Genomic DNA, 17464 nt, shown 5'->3' on the forward strand with positions numbered 1-17464 from the left:
GACCATGAAGAAGAAAGAAGGTTCTTAAGTTAGGTGATGATGAAACTTAATTCCAACAACAAAAAAATTATTCCCCTATTTATAAGAATACAGAAGAAGAAAAAAAGAATAGGAAAATAATAAGAAAAATAACTCGAGCAATTCTGTTAATTGAACACGTGAGGGAATTATCGCAAAGGCTAACAAGAACCCTGAGCAACTAATTTAAATGAAGATACTCCTAACTGAATGAAGTCAAGGTTTTAAAAATATAATTCAGAGGACCTAATTTTAATTTTCTGACTAATGATTTATGATTTATTTATACAGCAAGTCATGATATTTCTAGATCTTGTAACATGTCAATATTAGAACAATATTAAGATCTTGTGACATATCAATATTAACATGAGTGCAGAATTTAAAAAAAACAAATGAATGAAAACAGAGGTGGGAGCACCACCTCATATATGGCTCTCAACTGAAATGGTATTCACAGTTAGAAGGAAGTTCTTAGTCTTTTTTTTTCAGCTTTATTGAGGTATAATTGACAAATAAAAGTTGTATATATTTAGGTTGTATAACATGATTTGTCAAAAGATGTATAATAGGATGGTTTAGTGTACATATACAGTGTGAAGAGATTACAGTGTGAAGAGATTACCACGATCGAGTTTAGTAACGTATCCATCAGCTCGCATAGTTACCTTTTCATTTTTATTTATTTGTGTGTGTGTGGTAAGAACACTTGAGATCTACTCTCATTGCAAATTTCAAGTCTACAATACAGTATCATTAACTGTATTCACCATGCTGTACATTGGATTCCCAGAACTTATTCAAATTATAATTGAAAGTTTGTACCTTTTGACCAACATCTCCCCACCCCCCAGCAACCACCATTCTGCTCTCTGGTTCTATGAGTTTAACTTTTTTAGACTCTACATGTAAATGAGATCATACAGTATATGTATGTCCAGAAGGAAGTTTTTAGTTTTTTACTAAAACAAAAAATCTGTAATTACACAGACTTAATCTTGGATTATATGTATTTGCAAGATAGGTGAACATTTAAAAGTGAGTGAAGATTTTACATCACTGTAAGTTTAAAAGGTAGGTTAAAAAAGATGTAAGAGATGGAAAGGGAAGCTTATTAGCTTTGATAATTTTATTAGTTCCTCTCGAATATGAGGAAGGAGTAAAATTTTAGGTCTGCAAAACAAAGTGGGGAGTAGAAAGAGAAGTAGATAAGAAAACTGAGTTTTTTATACTTTATGTAACTATTAATCTCTTCTATTTTACCTCAGACTTCTCTCTTTAAAGTCCGTGCTTTATTAGTTATCTTTTATCCCCTACTTCTTTTAACAATTTAATAATTCTTTATAAGTAACAAACAAAAGTATATATTAAGAGGTTAAAAGAAATAACTTTACAAAATTAAAATACTGGTTAGGAAAAACAGGCTAAAGTAAATAGGGCAGACTGATCACAAAAGTTTCTAAATAAAGAATTGTTCATGATAATATTTACAAAATTAAACATAAAACACAGGATTCTAGAAGAAGAAAAACATATACATGATTTAAAAATGCAAATAGTCTTGGAATATGATTAGTCAAAATCTATCACGATACCCATTCATTATACAGTCAGATATAAAAACTACAGTGACTAATACCGGAACCAGAGCAGCCAAATATGAACTTCATTTCATATTTGAGATATTTGTAAATTTCTTTTTCAGTAGTGGAGAAAATTCAGGAGAATATTATGAACATGCATAATGACATAATAAAACCTCTTTCTTTAACATTATATGTGCTGCCAAAGTGAGCGCTCTTTCTTTAAAATTGCTCATGGGAATGGTACATAACAATTTAAGAATAAAGTCAAACATTGCAAACAGTGCATCTATATAGCACATGGATAGCTATAAAGACAATTGTCAATGCATAATTCAACAATGATTATTAATAAATTGCAAGGAAGTAAAAATAGTAGGTATGGAAATTTTGTGGAAAATTGGAATTCTAGCTTTCATGCTATACAACATTATGGTGTAGAGAAATTATAGAAAAGTCCTACTCAATACATATAGTTATTTTAATAATTCTATTCTTCAAACAAGAATATAATTAGGAAAATAAAAAAGAAAAGTTTAAAGTGAAAAACCAGCATCACTGAAAGACTTAGTAAGAAATAGGAAAAAGAAATAAATAGGTAATTTTAAAATTTGAAAGCACAAGTAATAAAGACCTCTTTCATGACCCCTTCTCTCACATCTAATAAATCTCTAAGTCTCATAGATCCTGCTTTCTAGAGAATTCTTGAGTCTGAGCATCTCTAGTAAGCCATAGTCATGTTTTAGCTCTTGAGACAGCACTTGTTTCTCTCTCTCTCTCTCTCTCTCTTTCTCTCTCTGTCTCTCTCTTTAGTCTGGTCGCTTCCCATCCATTTTCCATACTGGAATCTTTTGAAAAAGCAAATCTGATCGTGTGCCTCCAAAAATGTTGATTGACTGTACATAATGGGCCTAAGGGATTATTTTCATTTTCTGATATCGACTGGGGTATGTTTTATATCAGATTTGAATGTGAATTTGTAGAATTAAGTAAAACTATTAAAGTTGACCTCACAATTTTAATGAACTTGAAAATGTATAGGGTTCCTCCACATTACCTTAGTTAATCTTTAGAACAATTTTGGGAGTTAATTTATATTGTTAATTTTATAATGACAAAATTACATATACAGCATGGTGACTATAATCAATAATACTGTATTGCATATTTGGAAGTTGCTAAGAGAATAGATCTGAAAAGTTCTCATCAGAAAAAAATTTTTGTAACTATGTATGGTGATGGATATTAACCAGACTTATTGTGGTGATCATTTTACAATGTCAAATAAGTAACTAATCATTATGTTGTTGACATATTGACATATAACACGTGAAATCAATGTAATGCTATATGTCAATTATATCTCAATAAAAAAAGAAAAAGAAAATTGAGTTTATGGTTGCACGGATAACAAGAGGCAACACAGAACTGACTGCTGCATACAGAGTTAATCTGAGTATATGTTTACTTAGGGATACAGGAGAGATATTCTGTACGCCTTGGTTTTTACAATTTCTGTTTGCGATCAAGTTTCTATTTGTCTCCTTGTAATTAAGGAGAACTTGTCTGCATTAGGGAGCTTTTGTGAATATAGCCCAACCGCTTTTCACTGGGAGAAGGGACTAAAAAAATCAGTTGGTCTTCCTTTCTACTTTTTCCCCCTCTCACCGCTGTTATTCAACATAGTACGGGAAGTCCTAACCAGAGCAATCAGGCAAGAGAAAGAACTAAAACGCATCCAAATTGGGAATGAAGAAGTCTAGTTGTTACTTTTTGCAGGTCATATGGTTCTTTACATAGAAAACCCTATTAGAAACAATAAACAAATACAGTAAAGTTATAGGATACAAAATCAATATACAAAAATCCATTGCAGTCCTACTTCTTCCAATCCATATGGATATACTGGATATAGTTGTTAGATTACAGAATACAATTTTTTTAAATGGATTTTATTTGTTAATTTTTTAAATGAAATTTATTGGGGTAACATTGGTTAGTAAAACCACATAGGTTTTAAGTCTACAATTCTGTAATACATCATCTATAGATTATCACATTTTGTGTTCACCACCCAAAGTCAGTTCTCTTTCCATTGCCATATATTTATTCGACCCCCTTTACCCTCTGCTACAACCCCTCTCCCCCCTCACCCTCTCGTAACCACTTAACTGTTGTCTGTGTCTATGAATTTTTGTTTGTCTTGTTTGCTTGTTGCTTTGTTTTATACCCCACATGAGTGAAATCATATGATTCTCGACTTTTTCTGACTTATTTTATATCCAGTTATATCTTGCAAATGTAAATAATTATGAGGGTGCCTACAAGTCCCTATATTACAGTATTAGGTTGGTGCAAAAGTAATTGCGGTTTAAAAGGTTAAAAATAATTGCAAAAAGCACAATTACTTTTGCTCCAACCTAATACTTGGTGAATTGCGATAAACCATAGCCATGTTTTGACTCATAAAGTGTCGTAAAGTACCTGTGTAATAGGTACTTTATCAATTATGTCAGTAAATGTATCACTATTTTTCCACAGTAACTGTACCATTTTACAATCCAACTAACAATGTATAAAGTTCCAGTTTCTCTACTTCCTTACTGATATTTGCTATTTTCCATTTTTCTGGTGATAGCCATACTAGTGGGTGTGAAGTGGTATTTCATTGTAGTTTGGGTTTGCATTTCCCTAATGACTAATGATGTTGAAAATCTTTTCTTGTGCCTATTGGACATTGTTGCTCCTCCTTAATATTAATTCTTTGGTTCAGTCAAACCCTAATTCTTGTCCTTCCACCCCCACCAAATTCTTTGCTCATGCTTTACCTCGCTGAGATGCCATGCTTCTGCCATACCCAGCTTCCTTCTCCTCTGTAAAGTCTCCCTAATAATCTAGGTTTCAGATAGTAAGTACTATCAGGAGATTATGTATGATCTCTATTGTATGTTTATGGCTTCCAAATAATATATTTATATGTAAATATGAATAATTTCTTTCAATCATTTAATAAACTTACTGAAAGTCCAACTGGACTCAATTATATAGTATGTTGATTATTTTATATATTGAAAGTTTCTTGGGAGGGTGTATTGATGGTGCTATATCTATAATCAGTGAGTAATTTTGATGTATTTTGGGTTTGTGTATTTTTGGTGTGAATTAATTTTCTATGGGGAGAAGAGGAAAAATTAGGAAATAAGGCATTAATCTCTATAGGGTTTCCCAACCTTGGCAATGTTGACGGTTTTGGAGCCAGTAGTTCTTGTTGGTGTCTGTCCTGTGGTTTGTAGGATGTTTACTGTCATTCCTGGTCTCTATTCACGAGATGCCAGTAGCATCTCCTATGTGTGACAACCATGAATTCCTAGACAGTGACAGATATCCCCCAGAGAACAAAATTGTTGTTCCTCCTCCCAGTGGAGAACCTTTTATCTATACCAAGATTCTCTTTTTTTTTTTTAAACTGTAATCCAGAGTTTGAGGGAATCCTGGAATTAAATAAGAAAGAGCCACCACCATGGTTTCTGTAGAAATGTGCTGTTTTCCGAAGATGTTTTATAACAAGTAGAAAAGAAAAGGTTTTGGGTTAGGAGCCTATTTAACATCCTGGGGGCGGGGGGAGTCCTTGTGATTCTAGTTGTATTAACTCTAATAACTATAGATAGGCTTTGCTTTAGACTTTGATAAATTATTTTTATTTTTTTCAGCATATTATGACAACACCATTTTTCATAGAGTTGTACCTGGTTTTATAGTCCAGGGGGGAGATCCTACTGGCACAGGCACTGGTGGAGAGTCTATCTATGGAGCCCCATTCAAGGTGAGACTGAATTTTTATTATCATTTATTTATAAGTCAGCTTGGATTACTTAATCGAAAATGATTGTATTCCACAAGAAGTAAATGTATTTACATTAGTCCACAAAATCGTGTTTATTACATATTTAGAATTATACAGGTATAAGAGTAGCACTTTATCAAGCATTCTTTCTAAGTTGTCTTATTGCAAACTTTTATGCTAGATTGAATTCGGGTGGAGCTAAACGTAGTGGTGAGGAAAATGTGAGTCAAAAAAAAAAAAAAGACTACATGACATATTTCCTGATATCTAACTGTATCTATCTCTGGAGCTCTGTAATAAAACATCTTTAGAACATTGCATATGCCCTATTATTTTAAAGTATTTTATTTAACACTTTGTATTAATCTGCTTGGACTGCTATAACAAAATACCAATGAAAGGTGGCTTAAACAACAGGAATGTATTTCTTACAGTGCTGGAGATACTAGGAATTCCAAGGTCATGGGGCTGACATTCAGTTCCTGGACACGCTTCTCTTCCTGGCTGGCAGATGGCTGCCTTCTAGCTGTGTTTTCACATGGCAGAAGAGAGAGCTCTTGTGTCTCTTCTTCTTCTTATAAGAGCAGCAGCCCTGTTGGATTAGGGCTTCACCCTTATGACCTCATTTAACTCTTAGCGTTTCTTACAGCCCCTATCTCCAGTACAGCCACACTGGTGCTTAGAGCTTCAATATATGAATGGGGGGGGGGGGGACACACAATTCAGTCCATAGCAGATTTCATTTTTAAAAAAATTTTATTCTAAATTTTACACAGTAGACCCCTGTAACACAAAATGCATACCACAACGGGATAATCACAAGGGGAAGAGAAGAAAGAAGCAACATAAAACATGTTAGAAAAAGGTGTGAATATTAATCAAGGATAGGTCAGTGATTTGTTAACTGCCAACAAAGATCTAAAAAGAAAAAAGTTAATGTCATAGTTTAGATACTAAGAATAGTAGTGGGTTCATGTGAACACTAAAAGTTGAGTTATTTATCCATCTGCTGGTATCAGTATCATGTCCTTTGGATGAGTAAATATTAACAGCTTTTAAGGTGTGGGCATTTTTGAAGTCTTAGTGCTTATACTCATGGAAAGAAGTGTCTTGAGTTTCCTTTCATTTTTTTCCTGGTCTCTGTGTGATTCTCGAGAAAAATACTTGAACTGTTTGCTTTCATTTCCAGATAAGGGCCTTAGAAACTGTGGAATGGTTACAAAAAAGTCGCCAAGTGTCACTGTTAAACTGTATTTATATTTTACCAAATTTAGATGTCTTATGATTTTAGAGCCTCCATCGAGTAGGAAGCGTTCCTTTAGTCTGTTATTTGGTGTAACAGAATAGTTCTTTTTTGACACTTTCATTCTAAATTGAGAGTTTTGCTTATTATGTTAAGGCAATGTAGTCATCTTGTTAAGTTTTTCAATTAGGTCATTATAAACACAGTGTACAGACAGAGTTAGGGCCCTTAGAGTTCAAGTCTCTTGAGAATTATTTATTACATGTCATGTAATAAATTATGTATCATGGCTGTATTATAAATGAGTCTAGTATCAGGTCTGGATAGAAATTCTGTTAACTAAGAGATGAGCTACATATATGTTGTGTAGCCCTATCATAGCAAGCAAGCCACCTTAGGAAGGCTTGCTCCTGATCTTTTGAAAACTGGCAACTGCGACCATTGCCAGGTCAGAGAAGGTTCAACTTAGGACTTTAAAAAATACAGTAAAACACATAACACAATCATAGTAGATTCCTTAAATTACAAAAAAAAAAAAAAAAAAAAAGAAGAAGAAGAAGATGATGAAGAAAGCAATTGTTCTACGATATTAGGAACAGGGTGGGGAGGAGTAATAGTTGAAGACTCCACAATGATTCAAAGGTAGTTTTCTTGGAATAAAAATAGAAGGTTCTAAAAGCTTAGATGACTGAGGGATGGGAAGAATAGGGGTATGACTCTTAGATATCCATTCTCCTTTGAGTACCCTTTCTCTGTGTAAGTAGGCAGCTTTCCACAAAATAGGCTAAATTTGTAGCTGAGTATATTTAGAAGATACAGGCTAGTGAAGTTAAGTCTAATAGCATTGAAGGAATAGAAAATACTAGGTTTGATTATACTTGAAAATCAGTTAAAGAAAACTTCAGCGTTTTTTATTAGAACTTGTATGGGACCTTGCTGGTTAGCTGAATATGAAAAGCCTTATGACTGAGGTCATTCACTCAATCTTTTCTTTTTTATGCTTCAGGATGAATTCCATTCACGGTTGCGTTTTAATCGGAGAGGACTGGTTGCCATGGCAAACGCTGGTCCTCATGATAATGGCAGCCAGTTTTTCTTTACACTGGGTCGAGCAGATGAACTTAACAATAAGCACACCATCTTTGGAAAGGTTAGTGTCCGTTATCTTAGGCCTCTGTGGTACGGATGATCAACTTTTCCAAGAGCTGCCTTCATAAAAATGGTCCCTAGGATATTTATTTATTTCCAGAAGGAATGGACTATATTCTTGTTATAATAAACTATAAAGGGCCACTTGAATTTTCTGTGTGTTTCAAATAAGTCATTGGTTCTGATTTAAAAATTTTCTTTTTTCTAAAATCATACTAATGGTATTACTGTTTTTATGTTTTTAGAAAGATACCTAGGTAATAAAATTCAGTAGTTTAAAATTTATTTTGTTAATGACGAATTGCCTTAAGTTTAAAGTGGAAGTTATATTAACATTAAAACTTTTTACCTGATATATTACTTTTCATAGTACCTATTATCCTGCTTACATTTAACATCATATCGGGTAATGTTATTTCCGTAGAATTTTCAACAGTTTTTTTTTTAAGGGATTCTGAAGGTTTTCCTTTCTTTCTCTCTTTTCATAAGTATAGCCCTCTGTGTTTTGTCTTAGGCATGTTAGCCATCACTAGTGTTTCAGCTCCCTCTGCTGGTTCAGGAAGAATGGTTTCTCTGTATCGTAGGCAAAATTTGATTTTGTGATGATGAAAGGGAACAAACTTAGCACAACTCTAAAACTGGTATTATTGTAAAACTTTTAAGAAATGTTGAATGAATGGAGTCATTGCTAAAAATATGCAATGCAATATTGTTGCTTAATACTTGACAATATGGGTTAAGAAATGTGCATTTGCACATTTCAGCTACTCCAACACAGGTTGTCTGGTATTCGTCGATTTTTACTTCTTATTATTTAAAATAAATAAAAGTGTATAATAAAATGAGGTCGGGGTTACCATTCTGAAATATTGTTTACAGTTGATATTATATAACTTATGTATTTAGAGAAAGCGTATAGCATAATGGTTAGAATCCTGAAAGGCCATCACTGTTGGCTCTTTAACTTCTTCAAACCTCAATTTTCTCATCTGGAGAAGGAAGATAATGACAGTAGGATATTTGTGAGGATTAAGTGATATAATATGTGCAAAGCACTTGCCACCTTGTTGTTGTTGTTTGCTTGTTCTACCTTGTTCTAAAGTCTAAATTTATTTATGATGTTCAAATGAAAAGGTGTCATTCAGTAGGAGGTTATTTGGCATTATATTTTAATTTTTAACAAAAGATGATATTAAGTATATATTGGAAATTTCCCAAAAATTTTACTGAGGGATTGAACTACATCTGTACTTTTACCTCTTAACGTTGAAGTTGCTTTATTTGCATTATTTAATGCATTTGCTCTTATATAACCATATGAAATTCCCTTTTAATTATTTAAAAAATATTTTCAAAAGTGTTCCCTTATTTCAAAGAATGAATGTTACAATTTACAATTAAATTTTTGTTTTTATTTGGTAGATTACAGGGGATACAGTATACAACATGCTGCGGCTGACAGAAGTAGACATTGATGATGAAGAAAGGCCACGTAATCCACACAAAATAAAAAGTTGTGAGGTAAGAGCATGATTATTATGAGATACAGCACTTACATTGTCATATAAGAGTAATTGATTACTAGTATTTTTAAACTATCCGATGAAGGCTTTATACTAAATTAGCATCACAACTCAGATTTTATCTCTATAATTTAGGCTCAGTTTCTGATTAAGATTTTTTTTAATTGAAGATTTTTAATTCAAAGATGAAACTTTAGCTGATAATGAATGAAAAGCTCAACTCATAACGTAAGGTTAGAAGAATTAGGTTTATTTAACCCATTGAAGTGACTTCCTAGGTAATTTAAGAGTTATTCTTCATTGAGAAAGCCATTGAGAATGGTCCTTAAGAGCATTTGGTTTGGAGTCAAAACAGCTGATTTCACCTCTCTTACTATATATTCAGTTTTCTTGAATATTTTTCCCTTATGTAAAATAAGGATAACATATCCTTTAATTAATAGCACATAGGAGGGCCGGCCCGGTGGCTCAGGCGGTTGGAGCTCCGTGCTCCTGAATCCGAAGGCTGCCGGTTCGATTCCCACATGGGCCAGTGGGCTCTCAACCACAAGGTTGCCAGTTCGGTTCCTCGAGTCCCGCGAGGGATGGTGGGCTCTGCCCCCTGCAACTAGGATTGAACATGGCACCTTGAGCTGAGCTGCCTCCTGGATGGCTCAGTTGTTGGTTGGAGCGCGGGCTCTCAACCACAAGGTTGCCAGTTCAATTCCTCGACTCCCGCAAGGGATGGTGGGCAGCGCCCCCTGCAACTGGAATTGAACGCGGCACCTTGAGCTGAGCTGCCGCTGAGCTCCCGGATGGCTCAGTTGGTTGGAGCGCATCCTCTCAACCACAGGGTTGCCGGTTCGACTCCCGCAAGGGATGGTGGGCTGTGCCCCCTGCGGCTGGCAGCGGCAACTGGACCTGGAGCTGGGCTGCGCCCTCCACAACTAAGACTGAAAGGACAACAACTTGAAGCTGAACAGAACCCCCTACAACTAAGATTGAAAGGACAACAATTTGACCATTGTTCCCCCAATAAAGTCCTGTTCCCCTTCCCCAATAAAATCTTTAAAAAAAAAAAAAAAAAAAAAAAATAGCACATAGGATTATTGGGAGAACTTCCAGTGAGGCCATGTAAATGGAAGCACTTTATATGGTATACATTCTCTATACTTACAATGGTTCTGTGAGGAACAAAATATACGTAGATACCAACGTCAATGCAATGAAATGTTGGTTTTAATTTTTGTGAAATTTAAAAAATGAAATAATATTTTCAAAACATTTCTTTTCATAGGTTTTGTTTAATCCTTTTGATGACATCATTCCAAGAGAAATAAAAAAGCCAAAAAAAGAGAAACCAGAGGAAGAAGTAAAGAAATTGAAACCCAAAGGCACAAAGTAATCATAGTAGAAAGATTTTTCTTCAGCTTGAAAAGCAGCACTGATTCATTTAGTTCACTTAATTTCCTTCTGTAAAAATTGTTTACTGGTGAGGGGGAGGCCAGTTTGGGCCAGAGAGATATCTAAATGATGAGTGTCTGTGTATTTTTCTTTTTCCAAATGCCATTTCCTGTATTCAGATACAGTATATAACTTAAACTTTAGCTAAAGAAGCATTGTCTCAGATGTTCATATAAAAATCTGTGTTAGTAAGTAAATATGATTACTATAGCAATTATATAAATTCGTTATTAAGAAATTTTTTGTGTTTTACTTGTTTTTCGATTAATATATGCTCAGTATAAGGAACTTGAAAAGTAAAGTATGAAGGATATAATGGCTGTATGTTTACATAACTTTTCACTCCTTTTTTGGTGCTATTAAAAATAATCCTATGATAAATATTTTTAAACATAAGGCTGTTTCTGTATTCTATTTTATTTCCTTAGGGTAGTTTTCAAAGAAATACAAATTTCTTTTTTAATAAGTTTCCAGTATTTTATGAACAGTATTTTTTACATTATTAATTTGTCTGTTTTATTAAAATAGATATTAGAGTTTGATTTTAACTTATTCTTTTATTGAATTGTAGTCTGCATATTAAAGACTTTATTGTACTTATAAGTGTTAAATTCAGACAGTTCTAAGTATAATCCTGCCTAACCCAGTTATTAAGATGCCAAGTTTATTAATCTTTTTGGCCTTTAGTTTCCCCATCTTGTAAAATGGAGATTATAATAAATACGACACCTAGTTGTTATGAAGATAAAATGAGAAGGCAAATTTGAAAACGCCCAGTTGAATACTAAGTAGTTATTCAATATATACTCTTTTCTTTCCATGATACCCTACAATATAAAAATGAGTTGCTTTTATCAACTGTCAAATATGAGGCAGACACTTTAATACGCAGTTGATGTCTTGTGGCAAAATAACTTCTTATATAGCTATGTACTTGATTTCCTTTTATTTTTTGATTCATATATTTTGAATAATTTATCGCTAGGCGAAAGGTCACTCTCACTGTGTTCCAGTACAATATTTCATCACTATAACTTATCTCATCAACAAGCCCCAAATTTGGGTGTTTTTTATTTTGTTTTTAATTCGTAGTAAATATATTAGGGATGATGGGTAGTCATTGATTGCATCTAGGTTTTGAAATAAAAGTTCTTTTTTTGCCAAATCTTTTTTATTTTTTGAATATTTAAAAGAGAGTTTTAATAACTTATTATTTATCTTCCTTGGGATATCTTTGGTTTGAAGGCTAAAGAAGACAGACGGGTCGTTTTTTTTCTCCCAATGAGCTATTTTTTTAGTTAAGTTTATTGCTTATATTTTTCTATTTGACAATTTTGTGTAACTTTTTAATTTTAAAATATTAAGCCATATTTTGGCAGACACTAGATTGTTTCCCATTTGTAGTGCTCTTGGGGCTATATATTTATTAGTTTTTCAAAATTGTCCATTTTGCAAACTAATTTTGATAAATATAAAAAGCTTAATTATTTCTGTCATGCTTGACTTAGTATATTTATATTAGTGGTACTACTCAGGATGGATTTTTGGTTATTAGTTTAGTCTAATATGTGAAACATCTGTAGTCTGAGACCAAAACCTTACCATTATGCTGCAAATATAGATCTTTAGTGTATTTCTACTGAATACTAAGTAGACTATTGTTAAATAATCAAAATTTGCTTCTTCTCGTAAATTCTATTTTTTTGAAAATAGCATATTTATAAGTTTTAACTTTTTCTTCCTTATTTTCTTTCCTTTTTTTTTTTTCCTTATTGTGATTAGAAATTTTAGTTTACTTTCATTTGGAGAGGAAGCTGAGGAAGAAGAGGAGGAAGTCAATCGAGTTAGTCAGGTAAAACTTTAATTTGCCCTTTGTTCTGAATTATTAAAGAAGGGTCTATATCTCACTCATTTTTGTATCTCCTGCTGTATGTGGCATGTTTTACATGGTACACATTCAGTAAGCATTCATTGAACTAATTCATAAAATGATTTGTGGTCAGTAAAATTTGCAACTTCTGAGATGATTTGCCCATTTAAAATTATAGTGTGTTTTTTTAAACCTGGCATTTTTTTTTATAAGTTAGTTAGAACTAGAGTTAAAGAATGATTCAACTTTATGATTCAGATTTTAATTGATATTTGTTTATTTGCTATTTGTTTAATTGCTATTTGTTTATTTGGTTTGCTAGATGGTAATGATTATTATAGTAAACAGTGACAGACCACAGTTCTTAAATTCATTTTAATATGATTTATATATATTTATTCATTAATTCTCACCACAGCCCTTTAAGATAGGTATTATTATTATTATTACCATTCCCATTTTGCCAATGAACAAATTAAGGTATAGATAGGTTATAATTTGCTCAAAGTCATAGAACCAGTAAGTAGGTAGAGCTGCGATTTGAACCTATGTCTGTCTTACTATAAAATCCATGTCTTTGGATTGTACATTGCCTCCTGTTCTTTTACCCCACCAGTGCTTCCCACAGGCCTTTAAATGTGGTTTTTGTCAATGTCACTTTCATCCCAATAGTCATTGCTGAAACACCTTCCTTGCCCTGCCATTGTTTAGAGCAGTGAGATTCTGATAAGTATACTCCAAGAAAATCATCTAAAGGGTGTTCACTCCCAAAGATTCCATGTCTTCCTTTCTTGAAAATTAGTGAACACAGATCTGAAGGATTAAGTTCAAAGTCTTTATTATAGTAATTAAAACTCTATATCCTAGCAGTGCCTTCCTTGCTTAACATAGTACCTGTTTCTCACCAGCACTAACGATAGCATTGACTTAGAAGCATGTTATCGGTACCCTTGTCTTTACTTCTTTGTCCATGTGCTTTGCTGCCCTCACCATGGAGCATGGTTTTGTTAGGCTAATGTTGGGCATATAGTAGCCACTGTAACCCCTTGCATTAAAACTGAATTAAAATGAGCATATATAGGAAATAGTTTAGTCATAATCTTTTTCTTGCTGACTTCAGTATTCTTGCGTGATCAATTTCAGACCCTGATTCAATTATCACCTGTATTCTATAATAACATTCTGAACTAGGAGACAAGACCGAATATTTCTTCTGGGCTCTTATCCCTCCTTCTGAGTTTCCTTTAGGAAGCATCTCTACTTTAGTTGTCAAAATTAAATTCATCTTCACATAAATCCTTCCTTTCCCTTTTCCTTATCAGCATCTCTAGCATCTCTGCCCCCTCGATAAAGCCATCTTTTTTAGATGTCAAAGCATTAATGTTGCACTATTCATGATTCAAATTTGTGCCTCATTAAAATGAGAGATTAACTCTGTGTCATGATCCTGTGGGTATATTTATAAATGGACAAAACTACAAATATCAGATCTGGGAATTGCCAAGATTCCCTTTCATTGATGTTTTCGTGTATGCTTTTGCCTTCCCCACAGTCCTCCTGCCCCCGTTTTGCCTTTTATTTTGAGTGTGCTCTCTCCTTTATTTGGCCTATTTTTGTTTTTTCCTTTAAGATTTAGCTCCATTATCAGCTCCCGACTCCCTCTACTTCCCTCCCCCACCCAACTCCCATCCAGGTGGAGCTTAATTTCTTTCAGTGGCAATCTGTAGCCTTCTAAGCACTTATTATACTTCATTATAATGATTTTTTTAATCTGCTACGTGTGCTCAATATTTATTTTATGTAATCTCTATAACAACCATGAGACATGCGTGTTGTTATTTCTATTTTGTAAATGAACAAACTAATACTCAGAGAGATTAAGTTGCGTGTCCAAGACCATGTAATTAGGAGATGGTGGAATCAGAAATTTGAACTTAAGTTTCTATAGCTATTTAAGTCTCTAATATGATTTTGAATGCTGTAGAAGCTGCCTACTTCAAACCCAAGCCATCTCAAAGGTGGCGATGAATTTCCCTGGTAGCACAGCATTCTAGGGTACAATTGGCCTACTGCCCTTCCCAAACTCCTGTAGGTTTCCAGATTCTAGGATGAGCAGCCTTGATGAGCAAGGGTAGGAGAAAGGAGTTTTCCTGTTAGTCTTTATGTTGAATTAAATGTCTGGTCTAAAGTAAGTTTCGTTCACAATTACTTTGAGATTGACTTTACTAGTTTGATTTTTTTTCTGTTTGTAACAACATCATGTGGTAAATAAAGCTTACTTTCTTTCTGCTGCTTACTATTTCACAAAGTTAAAAAAAAAGTAAGTTTAACTGAGTATAGTGAACTCAATACTCCAGAAGCGATTTGTGTTTGCTAAAACGTTGAAAAGATAACCACCATAGATAGTGTTAGCTTGCTGTTTACATTTGCTCTTAATCCTGAAAAACACTTCAAACAGTAGAAAGACTAAGTAAATTCTTCCCTCTTTGCCCAGAAAATTGCAACTCCACAGTCCATTAACAAATTAGTAACCCTAGTATCAAATGATACTATATAGCAAATGATAGTATAGCAAATGATACTATAACCCTAGTATCCTGTCGTCATATTTCTCTCATTTGACTCTTTCCTGGGGAATGCTGTGTGATAAAGTTATCAAATGTTTGTTTTTGACTCTCATGACTCTCAAATCTCTATCTCTGGGCTGGCTTCTCTGCTTTTCCCCAGCTGCCTACTGGGAATCTCTCTATTTGAATATCCCACTAGTTACCCAGGCCCTAGCCATGGCTTAACTCATTACCTTTACTTTTCAAATTTCTTCCTGTTCTGTGATTTCTCTTTCTATTCTATCCCTTTATATCAGTATCCCCTAAAGAAGAATTTTAGATGTAGTTCTTTCTTCTTATTTTTTCTCTGCACAACCAGTTAGTTGCACCATTGTACCAATTTTTAATCCATGATGTATTTCAAATCTGTTTTTTCCTCTTAACTTATTTTGCTACTACCCTTGTTCAGGCCTTCATTATCTCTAGCCTGGGCTTCTGTCAGTCTATAGACTGGTGTCTTATCTTTTTTTCTTTTCTTTCCTTTTCACTCGTTACTGTCAGAATAGTCGTGCTGAAGCCTCATTAAGATGTTACAGTTACTCTCTGGTGACTGTAGAAATAAGACCAAATCCCTTGGCCTATTATTTCAAGCCTCTGCTTTCATGACTCCCATTCACCAACTCTGTCCTTTAGCCTAATATAATACTTCTTAAACTTCCCTGCCGATAAAAATCACTTACAGTATTTTTAAAAAAATTAAATTCCTAGGCCCCATCTCAGATGTACTGATTGAGAATCTCCAAGTGAGGGGCCTGGGTATCCTTTTGATGCATTCCCTGGAATTCTTATCAGGGAAATGCAGGAACCGCTGCATTAGCAGATCTGAACTATTTGCTGTTCTACGTAAATGCCTTGTGTTTTCCCTTTTTTGTGTCTTTGTTTATGTTCTTTTACCTGCCTGAAGTGTCCTATCCCAGTTCTGGATGTCAAAGTCGTATTTCTTTTCAACACTTCTTAAAAAAATCATATTTATTTTCAACACCTAAAATAGCATCTTTTCTAAATGTCTTTCCCAGTTTTTCTTAATCTTTTCTTTTTCTGATCTAACCCTGGTCTTTCTTGGGATACTTACATTTTCTTTTCAAAAACATCCATCTTGCTTTATTACAAAAGAAACATATGACTGTGTCCTCATTGTATACCATTGAAACATGATACCCTTCTCTTTCTGCCTTACTGTGTAGAGTTCTAGGCTGTGAGCTCCTTGATGGTCAACTTTGTGGCATCTTTGAGTGACAGTGTGTTGGAGTAGAAATAGTATGAATTTGGGACCATACAGACTTATATTGACACTTCACTTCCCACTGATACTCTGTGGCCTTGGATGTAGTCTCTGAGCCTCAACTTTCCTCTTTGTAACATGGAAATAATATGTACCATTTAGAGTCCTGGAATTAGGATATGGATATCATTACTTTGATATATTATGCAATCTTGAAAATGTTTCTGAACATTAAATATCTTAAACAATACACTCCATGTTATAATTTGTATTTATTCTCAGAGAGAGCTAAAGAATATCAGACTATCTCTAATATGATCATAACCATCCTGCAGACGCTGCCACCCTCATGCTCAAGCAGTTTAGAGGGTGGGGAGAAACTTGTGAGCATTTCAGCGCTCTGGGCCGGGCAGCTCAGCGTGCTGGGCCCAGTGCCCCTCCAGAGCACTCTCATGGGGTCCGGGCCAGTCACTTGAGCAGCTTTGGAGAGCATGGGTGTCCACCTGGACATCATGACCCACCAACAACCCATTCTCCACACGTGAATGGGTCCTGGCACAACTGTGCAGAATCTTTGGCCTGCAGATTTTAGCTGTTTTGTCTGTTTCTATAATGGAGTCATAGATAAATTTAGCTTGAGAAAATAGAACAACAACAACAACAAAATCACTGAAATCTAATGGCTTAAAGAAAATTTCTCTAAAGGGCATGAAATAAATTCTAGAGAGAATCGAAATGGAAGTGGTAAGTTTATTTTGCTTTTATACTGTTCTTCAGACTATGAGCTCCCTTTGAATACATTTTACCTCATGGATAAATTGAACCTTGGTAAGAAATGGGAAGGCAAGCCTGAATATTAGAAAAATATGACTGATCGAATATATATGTTTTAAAATTTAGCCTTACTGTTTTGTTTTGTTTTTGTTTTGTTTTATATTAGCTGAGGGTTTGTCATATATGGCC

The 17464-nt window shown here is 34.1% G+C and overlaps 2 protein-coding genes across 4 annotated transcripts in view; one reads left to right on the forward strand and one right to left on the reverse strand.

Moving 5' to 3' along the window:
* The window catches only part of SREK1IP1 (SREK1 interacting protein 1), a 211445-nt gene that overhangs the window by 101478 nt on the left and 92503 nt on the right, over positions 1-17464 (reverse strand). The window lies entirely within an intron of this gene.
* The window catches only part of CWC27 (CWC27 spliceosome associated cyclophilin), a 179273-nt gene that overhangs the window by 9586 nt on the left and 152223 nt on the right, over positions 1-17464 (forward strand). For both annotated transcript variants that reach the window (XM_019743827.3, XM_019743838.2), the window contains exons 4-8: positions 5312-5424; positions 7695-7838; positions 9260-9358; positions 10637-10740; positions 12586-12655. In XM_019743827.3, coding sequence (XP_019599386.1) covers positions 5312-5424; positions 7695-7838; positions 9260-9358; positions 10637-10740; positions 12586-12655 — 530 coding nt within the window. The remainder of the gene's footprint in view (positions 1-5311; positions 5425-7694; positions 7839-9259; positions 9359-10636; positions 10741-12585; positions 12656-17464) is intronic.

This window comes from Rhinolophus sinicus, chromosome 3 (assembly GCF_057876585.1).
Source record: "Rhinolophus sinicus isolate RSI-liver-muscle chromosome 3, RSI-T2T, whole genome shotgun sequence".
Classification (NCBI taxonomy): Eukaryota; Metazoa; Chordata; class Mammalia; order Chiroptera; family Rhinolophidae; genus Rhinolophus; species Rhinolophus sinicus.